Source organism: Oryx dammah, unplaced genomic scaffold, assembly GCF_014754425.2.
Source record: "Oryx dammah isolate SB20612 unplaced genomic scaffold, SCBI_Odam_1.1 HiC_scaffold_6, whole genome shotgun sequence".
Taxonomy (NCBI): domain Eukaryota; kingdom Metazoa; phylum Chordata; class Mammalia; order Artiodactyla; family Bovidae; genus Oryx; species Oryx dammah.
In genome coordinates this window covers 41,238,341-41,254,324 of record NW_024070190.1, presented here as the reverse complement: position 1 = coordinate 41,254,324, position 15,984 = coordinate 41,238,341, and the positions used below count along the sequence as shown (strand labels likewise).

At 40.3% G+C, this 15,984-nt stretch overlaps 1 protein-coding gene across 1 annotated transcript in view; it reads right to left on the bottom strand.

Annotated features, from left to right (window-relative positions):
- Positions 1–15,170, bottom strand: part of RTKN2 (rhotekin 2) — a 127,231-nt gene extending 112,061 nt beyond the window's left edge. Inside the window, exons 1-2 of the mRNA XM_040242297.1 lie at positions 14,871–15,170; positions 3,984–4,180 (exon numbers count right to left, since the gene is read on the bottom strand). Coding sequence (XP_040098231.1) covers positions 3,984–4,180; positions 14,871–14,930 — 257 coding nt within the window. The 5' untranslated portion in view covers positions 14,931–15,170. The remainder of the gene's footprint in view (positions 1–3,983; positions 4,181–14,870) is intronic.
- Positions 15,171–15,984: the final 814 nt, after the last annotated feature.

Below are 15,984 nucleotides of genomic sequence, written 5' to 3'. Positions count from 1 at the left end.
CTCCCGGGCTCCAGAGCACAGGCTCGGGGGCTCACAGGCTTCAGGCATCGTGGGCTCCCGGGCTCTAGAGCACAAGCTCAGTAGCTGTGGCATGTGGGCTCCATCGTTCTGAAGCATGTGGGATCTCCCCAAACCAGGGATTAAACCCATATCCCCTGTACAGGCAGGCTGATTCTTAACCAGGTAAGTCCCTTCACTTTTTCCTGAGTCACTCTGACTCTACTATGAATTTTACAGAAACCAGACATTTTTTGCATATCTAGATGTAAAAAATGGATAATATACCAGAAGTTAACGAGAACAAGGCTTCTGTTACATTATTAGAGTATTATAGTAAGGGAACATTTAACCAGTTATCAATATTCCCAGGTGGTTAAAAAAAGAGCAAATGATATGACTGTATCACTGATTTATCAAGTAGGGTTCCTGAACTAAACCAGAAAATGACTACTTTTTTCTCAGTTCTCCCAAGAATGGTACCAAACTAGCACTATTCCACATATACAGAAGTTAAGTCATTACACAGAATGCAGGTCTTGGGGCATTAGGGCTTAACTGTTTCTTGAAACGTCAGTTAACCAGACTGTAAAATGAAGCAAGACTATTTGTTTACTTACAAGACAATTCCTAATAAATTAAGAAATAACAAACTGTTTGCAGAATGCTTGTTTCTGTGTAGAGAGCACCTTGTGAGAATATCTACCAGAAAAATCCAAAACTCATGTGCTAGTTTTTATAAGTGAAAGTGAAGTCACTCAGTCGTGTCTGACTCTTTGCGACCCCATGAACTGTAGCCTATCAGGCTTCTCCATCCATGGGATTCTCCAGGCAGGAATACTGGAGTGGGTTGCCATTTCCTTCTCCAGATCTTCCCAACCCAGGGATTGAACCCAGGTCTCTCACATTGTAGGCAGACACTTAACCATCTGAGCCACCAGGGTCTCATCAAAAGTCACTTATTTGATCACTTCATCTGTCTGTTCTTAAATTTGTTGTTCAGTTGCTCAGTCATATCTGACTCTTTGTTCTTAAATATTTTCCTTAAAAATTGATTATTTCATTATTTTGTCTCACCATCCTTTTCAATGGTCTGCCAGTTAACCTTCCCCAAAACCCACTTTATCATACCTCTTTCTTGTTGAAAATAAAATGATAAAAGATAAGCAAACAATGAATTGAACATAAAGCCCTCAAATAACTTACTAGAGTAGCTTGGGGTAGTACAGAGTACATGGCTTCTTTGGGGAGGGTTAAGTTTTGTCTGGCTTTTAAGTCATTGGGGTTTACATCCCAAACAGAGAGACACCACTGGGTCCTCTTTGAAACAGTTACTTAATATCTCTAAGTCCCTATCCCAAATCTTCAATAAAGTAGTTTATACCTTTCTCAGCTTGTGATGTGGTATTTATAAACGCCCTGGCACAGAATATGCCAGCTGGAAAGACTATCAGGAAATACCAATTAAACTCCTATCACTGTAAGCTTTCCTGAATCTTTGCTATCCACATCCTTTCCCACTTTGGCTTGATCTTCAGCTTCATCCAAACACATCTTTTCACTGCAATTGAATAATTCATGCTCATCTTCCATCCTAAACTTTTGAGATTTTTTCTTTCTTGGAATCCTGCTTTCCTCCTACTCAACAAACCAAACTCTATCTATCCAATTCTTTCATTAGACCTTCCTTGCTGCTGCTGCTGCTGCTGCTGCTGCTAAGTTGCTTCAGTCTCATCCGACTCTGTGGGACCCCATAGACGGCAGCCCTCCGTCCATGGGATTTTCCAGGCAAGAGTACTGGAGTGAGGTGCCATTGCCTTCTCCAAGACCTTCCTTAACTATCATTTTTATAGTGATTTAACTCTTCTTTGAAAAACTCTAGATGTAGTCTATTAATTTTTTGACATTTTATCATAAAATTTTAGAGAAGGTAGACTAGTGTTAGGCAGTAGACTCATTAAAGTGCTATTTAAGTTCTGGCAGTAAAGTAAAACTGGAATACTTTTCTACCTTGAAGACCACCAAAACGAAGAAAGGCACAGACTGCTGAGTCTCTGAAGGTAAAGTATTTCACTGCTGAATATACAAATATACTCACATTTTGACAAATTCTGTTCTTTGAATTTGAATACACTAGCACAATATTTAGTAAATGTTCTACAAGTAGTAGATATTTGATAAATACTGAATTGAATAATCAAATGCCATAATTTACATAACTTTCTTGAAGGAACTAAAAAAAACTATCAAGGGATTCTTTTTTATCTTTAAGTTCTTTTATGTAATAAGAAAGAAAGTACTGTAATTTTCAGTTACATTTGATCAATGACCTCAGATTATATGTGCACATAACAAAAAGAAGTTGTAAACAAAATAATTCATACAGAATATTAAGATTTTTAAAGAAATAATAATTAACGGATGCAATGTTTCTATATGAGTGATAAACATAAATGTTGAAATATAAAAGAAATATACCATCAAAGCTATTTTTATCAAAGATAATAAGTACAAAAACTGAAAGTTGTACACATTTTCAGGTGAGAGTTTCAGATATTTTTTCTTATCTCTGTTTATATAAATCCAATAGGGATTAAGACAATTTAACATTTTTACGAATCAGCAACTTCAGGAAAGCTGTACTGTCAAATTAATAAAATGGCCAGTTCACAAATCATTATAAATATTTAAAGAACATAAATATGAAGGGCAGATGTGATTCCCAGAGGAACATTCTATGTAACTGAGTGATGACAAAATACTGAGTGTTTAGTCCCACACTGTACTTAAGCCGGCTTCCCAGGTGGCCCAGTGGTAAAGAAGATGCAAGAGCCGCAGGTTGGATCCCTAGGTCGGGAAGATCCTGTGGAGCAGGAAATGGCAACCCACTCCAATATTCTTGCCTGGAAAATCCCATCGACAGAGGAGCCTGGCAGGCTACAGTCCATAGGGTCCCAAAGAGTTGGACACAACTGAGCATGCCTATACTTAAAATCCAGTGCTTCTCAAACTTTTCCACTTAAACAATCCTCCTAAACAAAATATTATTATAAATCCTCCTTGATAAAATATTGCTAGGAGAAGGAATGTATAACCCTGTGAGTAGCATAATATAAAACTAAGCCACATTTCTAAATATCTCACACTTTATCTTAAAAATTCATGCTACAAAAAGATATGCCACAGTCATTCTTTGGCTTTGCCTGTCTTATGACACATAATCATGTACTCTAAGTAATATATTTGGCCCATTTGGGAAGCACTGACTTATTCCAGTGTTATGTGTATCTGAAAAATATTTTCCTAGATTAAGATACTGGAATAACTTCATTTTATAATGTCAGGGATAAATAATAGTGAAAATTATTTGACATATTGTGAATACTAATTATATAAAAGGTATTTTTAGGTTTTTAATATATATCTTAATTTTCAAAATGTAAATATTAAGTCAACTGTAGAAAAGAAATTTTTCTTTACTTCAGAAATTAAACAGATTAAACAGCTATCCCAAGGGAATTGCTGATTTTTAAGTTCCCTCCCATTGATATCTTTAATTCTATTCATAGCTTTAATTTTGTTGCCCATTCATTTCAACTTCTATACCTAAGTTTCCCTTTCTCTCAGTACCTTTTTATCAGTTTAAGTAATTAGCTTTTTAAAATTTACTTTGTACACATTAATACTCTAGTATCAATCTTGATCTTCTTAAAATATTTCCTCACTCCTTGCTTCTTAACCACTTCATTTTACAATCTTAAAGTAATGAACACAATAAAACTGCCCAGTAAAAACTGCTGCCTTAACAGTAAGTTTACTCTAAGCCCTACTGTCAAAATGTTTATGATACTAGAGGCTACTTCAGTATATTTTTTAAAAGCTTTGGTGATTTGACATTTTAGATTAAATTTAAGGTTGAATCACACAGTGTTTTTAATGTAAATATTTAAGTACATTAAAAACCATAGGTAAACAATGCCACTAACCATTTTCCAGCTTGATTTGCAATCTGCTCTTCTAACTTCTGCAGCTCCAATGTGTAAGCCATTATTCGAGCATTGCACACCATGAGATTCTTAACTGCCTGCAAAATCTGGCCTTTTTGAGTGCTCAAAGAAAGGAGTTTCCATATTCCTTCTCGTATTCGAATTTCCAAATCCATTTTTTCTTGAATGCTGCAGTTCTTAGAAAAGAGAGAGGGAAAAAACTCATTTTAAAAGGCAGAAAAACAGAACAGTATTTCTTTATATTCCTAAAAAATGAAAAATGTACTATCTAGTATTATAATTTTATAACCAGAAAGTAATAAAGTTTTAATATATGATAGTATAAAAATTGTTAAATACTCTGCAAAATCTTAATTTCTTGCTTTATTAGAGAGCCTTTATAATCTACTAGAAAAACAGAACAGAAACAAAAGTGAGAAATACTATATATTTTTACTGTAATTGTACAAGTTTGAATAGTGTCCCCCAAACATTCTTGTCCTCCCAGAACCTCAGAATGTGACCTTATCTGGACAGTTTTGCAGATGTAATTAGTTAAGATGAGGTCATACTAGATTCATTTTGGCCCTAAATCCAATAACTATTGGCCTCATAGCAAAATCACACGGAGAAACAGAGGGACACACAGAGAACTCTATGTGAAGATGCAGGTAAAGACTGCAGTGATGAGTCTACAAGCCAAGGAACACCAATATTGCCAGCAACCATCAGAAGCTGTAAAAGGCAAGGTCAGATTCTTCTCTAGTCCCTTCAGCAGGAACATGGCCCTGCAGATACTTCTGGACACCAAAACTATGACAGAAAAAATTTCTGTTGTTTTAAGCCATTCAATTTTTGTACCTTGTTATGGCAACCTCAGGAAAACAACACAAAAATATAATAACCAAGGTGAACAGTATAGCCTATGTATGTTCCATGTAAGTTGCACTGTGAAATGGCAAGATATTAACTGATGATACTGAATTAACCAAGGAAAACCTTTCTAAAAGAAGAGATGTTGAATAAAGGAACTAAGGTTTAGCAGCAGAGAGGTTAACAGGCTATTTGTTAGAGTAAGCAATGTAAATAAAATCTCAGAAGCAAGAGAGTCAAAGCACCGTACTAAGAAAATGTCAGGAGCTTTAGCTTCCTGAACCAGAGATTTAGAACACAGTTTTGTATACATTTATTTTAGTTTTAAGAGTCACCATGAAACTACTAAATTATTTTAGTTCTGAAAGTCTTTCTTTCATTCTGCACAATGATCTTATAACATCCTGGCTCTAAAAGCAAGTTTCAGATATAACATCAAAATTCTATAAATTGATATGTACTCTCATGATTTAATTCAGTGACTTAAAAAAAATTATAAATCACTAGATACTCTTTGTTATTTTGATGTTTGGTTGCTAAGTTGTTACTTTTTACTATCCTACAAAGGTGTTAATGCTTCAGTATGTCTACTTCTAAAAATAGAACACCTTGGTTTCTGTGGTTAAAAAAAAAGAATGCTATAATTTACCTTTTAAATGAAATAAAATCTGTATCAAAAATATGAATGAATCTAATAAAGTTTCAGATACTGCAAAGACAATCTTTTTTAAAAAGCAGAAAAGTTAGAGCAATAGTCTATCAAGATTCAGTTCAGTCGCTCAGTCGTGTCCGACTCTTTGTGACCCCATGAATGGTAGCATGCCAGGCCTCCCTATCCCTCACCATCTCCCAGAGTTTACTCAAACTCATGTCCATCGAGTCGGTGATGCCATCCAGCCATCTCGTCCTCTGTCATCCCCTTCTCCTCCTGCCCCCAATCCCTCCCAGCATCAGGTCTTTTCCAATGAGTCAAATCTTTGCATGAGGTGGCCAAAGTATTGGAGTTTCAGCTTTAGCATCAATCCTTCCAATGAACACCCAGGACTGATTTCCTTTAGAATGGACTGGTTGGATCTCCTTGTGGTCCAGGGACTCTCAAGAGTCTTCTCCAACACCACAGTTCAAATTCATCAATTCTTCGGCGCTCAGCTTTCTTTACAGTCCAACTCTCACATCCATACATGACCACAGGGAAAACCATAGCCTTGACTAGACGGACCTTTGTTGGCAAAGTAATGCCTCTGCTTTTGAATATGCTATCTAGGTTGGTCGTAACTTTCCTTCCAAGGAGTAAGTGTCTTTTAATTTCATGGCTGCAATCACCATCTGCAGTGACTTTGGAGCCCAAAAAAGTAAAGTCTGACACTGTTTCCACATCCATTTGCCATGAAGTGATGGGACTGGATGCCATGATCTTAGTTTTCTGAATGTTGAACTTTAAGCCAACTTTTTCACTCTCCACTTTCATCAAGAGGCTTTTTAGTTCCTCTTCACTTTCTGCCATGAGGGTGGTATCATCTGCATATCTGAGGTTATTGATATTTCTCCTGGCATTCTTGATTCCAGCTTGTGCTTCTTCCAGCCCAGCGTTTCTCATGATGTACTCTGCATATGAAGATTACTCGAAAAGAAAAACTGCAGATGATTTGACTATCCAAATCCATCAAATGTACTATTCACATGCAGAAACAGATTTGTTTAATTATGTTCTGTAATTACATCATATAATCACTATATAAAAACCTTCTTTTGTAGCATAACTCAAAACTGATGTACTATATAAATGTAGTCATTTGCTACTTTTCCTTCTTTACACATGACTGAATTTCAACAGCTCCATCTCATCTTGTTATGACTTGTCAGTCCCAAAGTAAATTCCTTTTTAATGTAATTAGTTATCAATTATAAGAATTATCTGTGTGGCCCACATGTCTATAGAAATAAACTCTGGCAGGCAGGTTAGTATTGGAGAGCGCACTTACAGAGCAACTTGAAACTGGGATGAAAAACTACCCCACAACTCAAATATAAACAAATACCATCTGGTGCCATTAAATTCAAGTTTTCTTTTTAAATAGTAGAATGAGGCAGCCAGTTGAACTAGCACAGTCATTCTTAAAGCTGGCTATACATTAGAATCACCTCAGGCAAAGAAAAACAAACAGGGTTTTTGGAAGTGGAATCTGCACATTTTTTGTTATTTTTTTAAGTTCCTTTGGTGATTCAGTGCACAGTCCAGGTAGAGAACCAGCACTGGACTTCTTGATATTCCCCAGCAATCTAGAAAACTGCAGAAACCTTAAGGCACCAGCAGGTGGCCACAAAAACACTAAGGAATTGGTTTCTAAGGTTTCTATCCTGTAAATGAAGATTGTCTCTCTTCATCAATTATTGATCAAGACTTCATAAAACTGGAGAGGCTTGGAGTAGAGTGGAGAAAGGAAATGTACAGTCAGGGCTTTAAAAAAATTTACAGTATTTGTAAGATTAAAAGTTCATTAAAGAAATGAGATACAGCTGGCAGATATTAGAATTCTAATGCAAAGGACGGACTCATTGGAAAAGACCCTGATGCCGGGAAAGATTGAAGGCTGGAGGAGAAGGGGACGACAGAGGATGAGATAGTTGGATGGCATCACCAACTCGATGGACACAAGACTGACCAAGCTTCGGGAGTTGGGTGATGGACAGGGAAGTCTGGCATGCTGCAGTCCATGGGGTCGCAGAGTAAGACATGACTGAGTGACTGAACCGAACTGATCCTTTAGATCAGGCTTCCCAGTAGCTCAGTGATAAACGGCCTGCCAATGCAGGAGACGCAAGTTCAATCCCTGGGTCAGGAAGATCACATGGAAAAAGAAACGGCAAACCATTTCAGTATTCTTACTTGGAAAATCCCATGGACAGAGGAGCTTGGGGGACTACATACAGGCCATGGGGTCGCCAAGAGTTACAACTGAGTTACTGAGCACACATATCCTTTAGAGCAGGGGCAGCTAACTATAGTTAACCCAGTGCCTGTTTTTGTAAATAAAGTTGTACTGGCGCACAGTCACGCCCATTTCCATTGTCTATGGCTACTTTCAAGCTACAAAGGCATAACTGAATAATTTCAAGAGAGACTATGTGGCCCACAAAGCTGAAAGTATTCACATGTGTCCCTTTACAGAAGCGGTTTGCTGATCCCTAACCCGGCCAAATTGACATCCATAGTAAACTGTGACCTCACCTCCCTTACTCTACAGTGAGTGGATGTGGATCTTGGAGGGCTTATACAAGTGGGATAAATTAAGTGTATTTTTTTTTCTGGAGTATAGTTGATTTAAAATGTTGTGTTAGCTTCTGTTTTTAATGTATTCATGGAGAAACAAAAGGACCAGTTTTGCACTCTCCATGCAAGTTCTCTTACTGTAGTATATACTATATGATCTTTGGGTCAAGATCCCCTGGAGAAGGAAATGTCAACCCACTCCAGTATCCTTGCTGGGGAAATCCCATGGACAGGGGAGCCTGGTGGGCTATAGCCCATGGGATTACAAGAGTCGGACACAACTTAGCAACTAAACCACCACTACCAGACTAGAATGTACAGTACACATCTATGCTTTATATACAGAGAAAACATCTCTGGTCAAGGAAACTACTCTAAGAAAAGCTTCATGGAGTCAAAGGATTTGATTTTAGTTAAAAAGGGGTACAAAGTGCTCCAAGGCTAGGAGTGATGTCTAGTGCCAACCACAGTGAGAACAGTGATTGTATAATGACAGTCAGCATTCCATGGAGATGCTTACTGACCTCAAAGAGAAAGAGTAGGCAACTAAAATCATATTGGTAGAGTCAAGACTGACTAGGGCACTGACATTCTAGGAATCAGCGAACTAAAATGGACTGGAATGGGTGAATTTAACTCAGGTGATCATTATATCTACTACTGTGGGCAGGAATCCCTCAGAAGAAATGGAGTAGCCATCATGGTCAACAAAAGAGTCCGAAATGCAGTCCCTGGATGCAATCTCAAAAACGACAGAATGATCTCTGTTCATCTCCAAGGCAAACCATTCAATATCACAGTTATCCAAGTCTATGCCCCAACCAGTAACGCTGAAGAAGCTGAAGTTGAACGGTTCTATGAAAACCTACAAGACCTCTTAGAACTAACACCTGAAGATGATGTCCTTTTCATTTTAGGGGACTCAAATGCAAAAGTAGGAAGTCAAGAAACACATGGAGTAACAGGCAAATTTGGCCTTGGAATGCGGAATGAAGCAAGGCAAAGACTAATAGAATTTTGCCAAGAAAATACACTGGTCATAGCAAACACCTCTTCCAACAACACAAGAGAAGACTCTACACATGGACATCACCAGATGGTCAACACTGAAATCACACTGATTATATTCTTTGCAGCCAAAGATGGAGAAGCTCTATACAGTCAACAAAAACAAGAGCAGGAGCTGACTATGGCTCAGATCATGAACTCTTTATTAATAAATTGAAGAAAGTAGGGAAAACCACTAGACCATTCAGGTATGACCTCAATCAAATCCCTTATGATTATACAGTGGAAGTGAGAAATAGATTTAAGGGCCTAGATCTGATAGATAGAGTGCCTGATGAACTTTGGCATGAGGTTCATGACATTGTACAAGAGACAGGGATCAAGACCATCCCCATGGAAAAGAAATGCAAAAAACCAAATGACTGTCTGGGGAGGCCTTACAAATAGCTGTGAAAAGAAGAGAAGTGAAAAGCAAAGGAGAAAAGGAAAGATATAAGCATCTGAATGCAGAATTCCAAAGAATAGCAAGAAGAGATAAGAAAGCCTTCTTCAGCAATCAATGCAAAGAAATAGAGGAAAAGAACAGAATGGGAAAGATTGGAGATCTCTTCAAGAAAATTAGAGATACCAAGGGAACATTTCATGCAAAGATGGGCTCGATAAAGGACAGAAATGGTATGGACCTAACAGAAGCAGAAGATATTAAGAAGAGGTGGCAAGAATACACAGAAAAACTGTACAAAAAAGATCTTCACGATCCAGATAATCATGATGGTGTGATCACTCATCTAGAGCCTGACATCCTGGAATGTGAAGTCAAGTGGGCCTTGGAAAGCATCGCTATGAACAAAGCTAGTGGAGGTGATGGAATTCCAGTTGAGCTGTTTCAAATCCTGAAAGATGATGCTGTGACAGTGCTGCACTCAATATGCCAGCAAGTTTGGAAAACTCAGCAGTGGCCACAGGACTGGAAAAGGTCAGTTTTCATTCCAATCCCAAAGAAAGGCAATGCCAAAGAATGCTCAAACCACCACACAATTACACTCATCTCATATGCTAGTAAAGTAATGCTCAAAATTCTCCAAGCCAGACTTCAGCAATATGTGAATCGTGAATTTCCTGATATTCAAGCTGGTTTTAGAAAAGGCAGAGGAACCAGAGATCAAATTGCCAACATCTGCTGGATCATTGAAAAAGCAAGAGAGTTCCAGAAAAACATGTATTTCTGTTTTATTGACTATGCCAAAGCCTTTGACTGTGTGGATCACAATAAACTGTGGAAAATTCTGAAAGAGATGGGAATACCAGACCACCGAACCTGCCTCTTGAGAAATCTGTATGTAGGTCAGGAAGCAGCAGTTAGAACTGGACATGGAACAACAGACTGGTTCCGAATAGGAAAAAGAATACGTCAAGGCTGTATATTGTCACCCTGCTTATTTTACTTATATGCAGAGTACATCATGAGAAACGCTGGACTGGAACAAACACAAGCTGGAATCAAGATTGCCGGGAGAAATATCAATAACCTCAGATATGCAGATGACACCGCCCTTATGGCAGAAAGTGAAGAGGAACTAAAAAGCCTCTTGATGAAAGTGAAAGTGGAGAGTGAAAAAGCTGGCCTAAAGCTCAACATTCAGAAAACGAAGATCATGGTATCTGGTCCCATCACTTCATGGGAAATAGATGGGGAAACAGTGGAAACAGTGTCAGACTTTATTTTTTAGGGCTCCAAAATCACTGCAGATGGTGACTGCAGCCATGAAGTTAAAAGACGCTTACTCCTTGGAAGAAAAGTTATGACCAACCTAGATAGCATATTCAAAAGCAGAGACCTTACTTTGCCGACTAAGGTCCATCTAGTCAAGGCTACGGTTTTTCCTATGGTCATGTATGGATGTGAGAGTTGGACTGTGAAGAAGGCTGAGCACCGAAGAATTGATGCTTTTGAACTGTGGTGTTGGAGAAGACTCTTGAGAGTCCCTTGGACTGCAGGGAGATCCAACCAGTCCATTCTGAAGGAGATCAGCCCTGGGATTTCTTTGGAAGGAATGATGCTAAAGCTGAAACTCCAGTCCTTTGGCCACCTCATGCGAAGAGTTGACTCAGTGGAAAAGACTCTGATGCTGGGAGGGATTGGGGGCAGGAGGAGAAGGGGACGACCCAGGATGAGATGGCTGGATGGCATCACCGACTCGATGGACATGAGTCTGAGTGAACTCCGGGAGTTGGTGATGGACAGGGAGGCCTGGCGTGCTGCGATTCTGGGGTCGCAAAGAGTCGGACACGACTGAGCGACTGAACTGAGGACACATGAGAAAAGCATGCCTCTAAATAAGGGCTTGCTATCAAGTCAAACAGAAGCCTTATTTCATAGGGATTTGAAGTTAGGTTGATAAGACTAAAGGGCTAGGGCAAGGCTAAGAAGGAAATAGATGACTTAAATGTGAAAATTTAGATAATGTAGGAAAACAGAAATATACTAAATTTTAAGAGCTAGAATGGCACACAATGGAAGAACAAAGAAAATGCCAGAGCGGTGGAATTAAGCACTGACTTAAAAAAAAAAAAAAAAAAACGAAGCTGGCAGCTGGTAAAAAAACAAAACTGCATGAATCCAGATAGAACCTCCACCCACCTAATGCATATAGTTAAACCTTGTTAACCGAGAGACTGCAATGAAAAAGACTGCAAAATGGCACATATATTCTTTCCAAAAGAAACTGTGTGTATTTTATAGTAAAGTCTGGAAATTGTTAACAATTCTCATTCTGGGGAATAGAACTGGAGAAAGAGTTCATAAATTCATGTTTCTATGATTACTTTTCTGTAATGAGAAAGTATGCCTTGAATTTTAATTTTTATAAAGACTGCAAAAGCTTAAACATTTATAGGAAAAGGTAGGTCGCTGCTCCAACTATTCAGATAAATGGGACAAAGGTAGTAACAAAACCAGTCATCTTCCAAGCATGTATGAGTGCTAGGTACTGCTAAGTACTTTAAGTGGAGTCACTCAGTCGTGTCCAACTCTTTACGACCCCATGGACTGTAGCCTACCAGGCTCCTCTGTCCGTCCATGAGATTTTCCAGGCAAGAGTACTGGAGTGGGTTGCCATTTCCTTCTCCAGGGGGATCTTCCCGACCCAGGGATCAAACTGGGGTCTCCTGCATTGTAGGCAGACGCTTTTACCATCTGAGCCACCAGGGAAGTCCATTAAGTACTTTAAAGAGGTTCTCAAATTCCAACAACTCTCTAGAATAAGCAATTTTCCCATTTCACAACTGCAGAAACTGCAACTTAGAAAAGACAGCTAACTTATGCAAGGTTCCACAACAAGCAGAATTGGACTTCAAAGCCAATATTCTATGCTGTGAGTAGGGACAGATAACTCTAATGTTCAAGTAGAGAAGTTATACTAGTGAGTGACCAACTCAGAATCTTTGGGCCTATCCGTATCTTATGGCAGGTTCATTAACATCAAAGGAAATACAAAAATTCAGTGTTAGTCAAGTATAAAATTTTTTTACTGACCCTCAATATTCCTGTTAGATTACAACCTATTACTATTTACAATTTTTCTCCATGATCCAAACAGAAGGGATTCCACAACGCAATTATCTTAATTTGTTGCTACCTAAGAAATCATTAAGTATTGTACTTTCCTACATGTAAATAATCTCACCTTTATGTATATTTAAGTATTTCTTGTCATTCCACATAAAACTTCTTTTATGACCTTATTCTCATCTCTTTTGTACCATTCCAAAATACCGCTGCTACACACAGCTCAATAAGTACGCCTGATCGGCCCCACCAACACCTATGTGATAAATGCAAGAGCCTCAAGGTACCACCAATTCACTAGAAATCAAATTAAAAAAAATAATAATTAGTACAATAGAAGTGAAACAGAGCAGGACCCTTAAGGTCCCTGCCCGCCACGTCCTCAGCTTACCTTTTGGCCTGTGAAACATCTTTAGCCTAACAATAAGTTTAATCAGAGAAGTAAGAAAATACAGAAGCAAAGAAAAGCTTGAAAACAGGACAAAACAATAATATCAATAATTTAGTCAGTAAGGAAAGTCAATGCCATTTAGTTCCTTCCCAAGGGCTATAGATAATATTCTAAACCATATCCCATGAGCTGTCTTATGGATACTGAAACTCCAACCAGGAGGAACAAGCTAACTGTTAATACAAGACCAGACAGTAGCCATCACAGAAGCTGCCATAACTCCAAGAACTGGTCTCAAAGAAATGGGAACAAACCTACCCTGGAAGTGAAGCTTAACTATACTGAAAACAATCAAGATGCCACTGGTCAAACTACCCATGACAATTTTAAGATGACTGTCAAAGCTGACTGTGGTATTTCTGCATGCAGCCCCCTCCCTCTGCCTATAAAAGCTCTTGGCCACTTGTCACTGGGGTGAAGTCAGCCTTTGGAAAGGAGTCCGCCCTCCCCCAGGGCCTCTCTGCTGGTTCAGAGGTAAAGAATCTGCCTTCCATTGCAGGAGACACAGGTTTGATCCCTGGGTCAGGAAGATCCCCCGGATGGAGAAGCCTGGTGGGCTACAGTCCTTCGTGTCACAAAAGAGTGGAAGGACTGAGGGACTAAATAACAACTGCCCTCCCCCACTCTTTGTTGGCCTCCAAAATGAAGTAAACTTTCTTTCCCACCAACCTTCCCTCTTTATTGGCTTTTAAGCATTGAGTGGCCCAGCTGGATACCATTTACAGTTTTGTTTTTTTAAAAAAAGGTACACAACAAGATAGAAAAAGAAACACTGTGCATCGAAATGTTAGAAATTTTTTAAAATGCTGCCATAAAACAGTATAAATTACTGATAAAGTTACTGCACTCTCTGCAGAAAGACTAAACGCTCTGCAGAAAGACTAAACGTCATGCTTTAGTTTTCATACCATTATGAAGACTTCCTAGTAACTTTGTATCTGTTGAGGATTCTAAGATTTCCAGAAAAGAAAATAGGTTTCTAAGCAAAGATAATAGGATGGACCATACGAAATTGCTAATATTCTACCAATTCTCATCTACAAAACTGGGAATTTCATATGGTTTAATCTACTTCAGAAATAGGTAAAACTGGAGATTAAATTGGAAGTGGATATCCCGTTCAAAGGCAGAGTTTTCTTTCAAGCCCCATCTTTTAAGTATTCTTTAAAGGTTGAGAGTGGAAAATATAATCTTTTAATAAATGCCAAGAAATAATAGAAGAATCCACTAGCAGACCAACTGTTTCTCAAGTTCGGATGTTCCAGTTTGCTTCTCCATCCCGCCCCATCAAGTTTATACAGCCTGTAGACACAGCATCTACAGTAATTGTGCTTTACATCAAATCTAGTAACAAGCAAACTGTTCTCCACTGGCCTCGGGTGGGCTTCCGGAAAATCCTGGGACTCCCAGTCCCCCGAGTCAGCCACACTTGCAAAAAGACAAGGTCCCAATCCTGGGAGGAGGGGTGAGGGGCAGGTGCGCCCCAGACTCGCTTCCCCCTTCCAGGCCAGCTTCCTTCCTAAGAAACTGGGGGCGGGGGTGGGGAGGTGGGAATAGGGAGATCTCCAAGGTCCACTAGGGCCCCCAAAGTGCAGTCGCCTACTTTTTCCTTTTGTTTCTGGCCTCGGCTGAACTGAGACGCGGACTGGGGCGTTTCCCGTCGTCCAGACAGAACCACCGCTTGAGGACCTGAAGCCGGGCCCCTCCCTCACTCACCTGCTGGGCCGCAAGCCCCGCCGCGCGGAGCTCGTGTCCCCTCAGGACGTGCCCCTCCATCTCCAGCGCCACAGCTAGGGCCGCCGGCACGACTCCGAAGGTAAGGTTTGAAAAGCCCGCCCCTGGCTGAGCCGCGGAGGACGCCAACCGCCGCCCCGGCCGTACCAAGTCCCAGCGCAGGGGAGGGGGCGAGAGGGCTGAGAGCCGGCGTGCGCACGCGCAGAGGGCACCCCGTGCAGCCCGTGTCTCGAGTTTGCCGAGACCCGAGTTCCCGGCGCCGGCTGGGAAGTAGGGAGCAGCTGGCCCACTTAAGGGAGAGGTTGCGGTGTGGGCGGGCCTGGGACAGGAGTGGGCGGGGTCGTGGGGAAAGCATAGCCCACTCAACACACCTGACCGGAAGCCCTGTTTAGGCTTGTGGTTTTCGAGGCCAGCCTTTTGCGTGCGGAGCCTTCGGCCTGCATCTCACCCAAGGCCCGCCAGAGCTCTCGGGGTCAGCTGACCCGGCGCTGCAGTCCCTGGACTCAACCTCAATTCCAGAAAACCAAGTGACACTGCCCTCAGCGATCACTCTCTCACACAACGCAGATTGTCACCCGAGGTCACTTAGAAGCCACGGCCTTATTAATCAGGCTGGTGAAACGTCGTGTCAGGCATTTCACAAGGCTTTTTCTTTTGTCCCCAACGTCTCTTTGTAATTCCAGATGCCCCTCCCCGCTGCTAAGTAGTCTGTTCTTTCTTGGAAAAAAACCTTTTCATTACTCTTTTCTCCACCAACATACAAAGTGACAACAGAATGAGGTATTATTTCCCCAGACTCTCATTTCTTTGCTGTCCCTGCTGCTGCTGCTGCCTAAGTCACGTCAGTCGTGTCCGACTCTGTGTGACCTCATAGAGGGCAGCCCACCAGGCTCCCATCCCTGGGATTCTCCAGGCAAGAACACTGGAGTGGGTTGCCATTTCCTTGCTGTCCCTAAAGACCAATAGAAAGACCCTTTTAATTATATTGGGAAATTAATTATTGGGAATTAATTATAATGCCAAAACATGGAATCTTTAAAAGTCAAAATTGAAGTCCCAAAGATTTCAGGCCTTTGTAAGTTCTTTAAAACCCCAC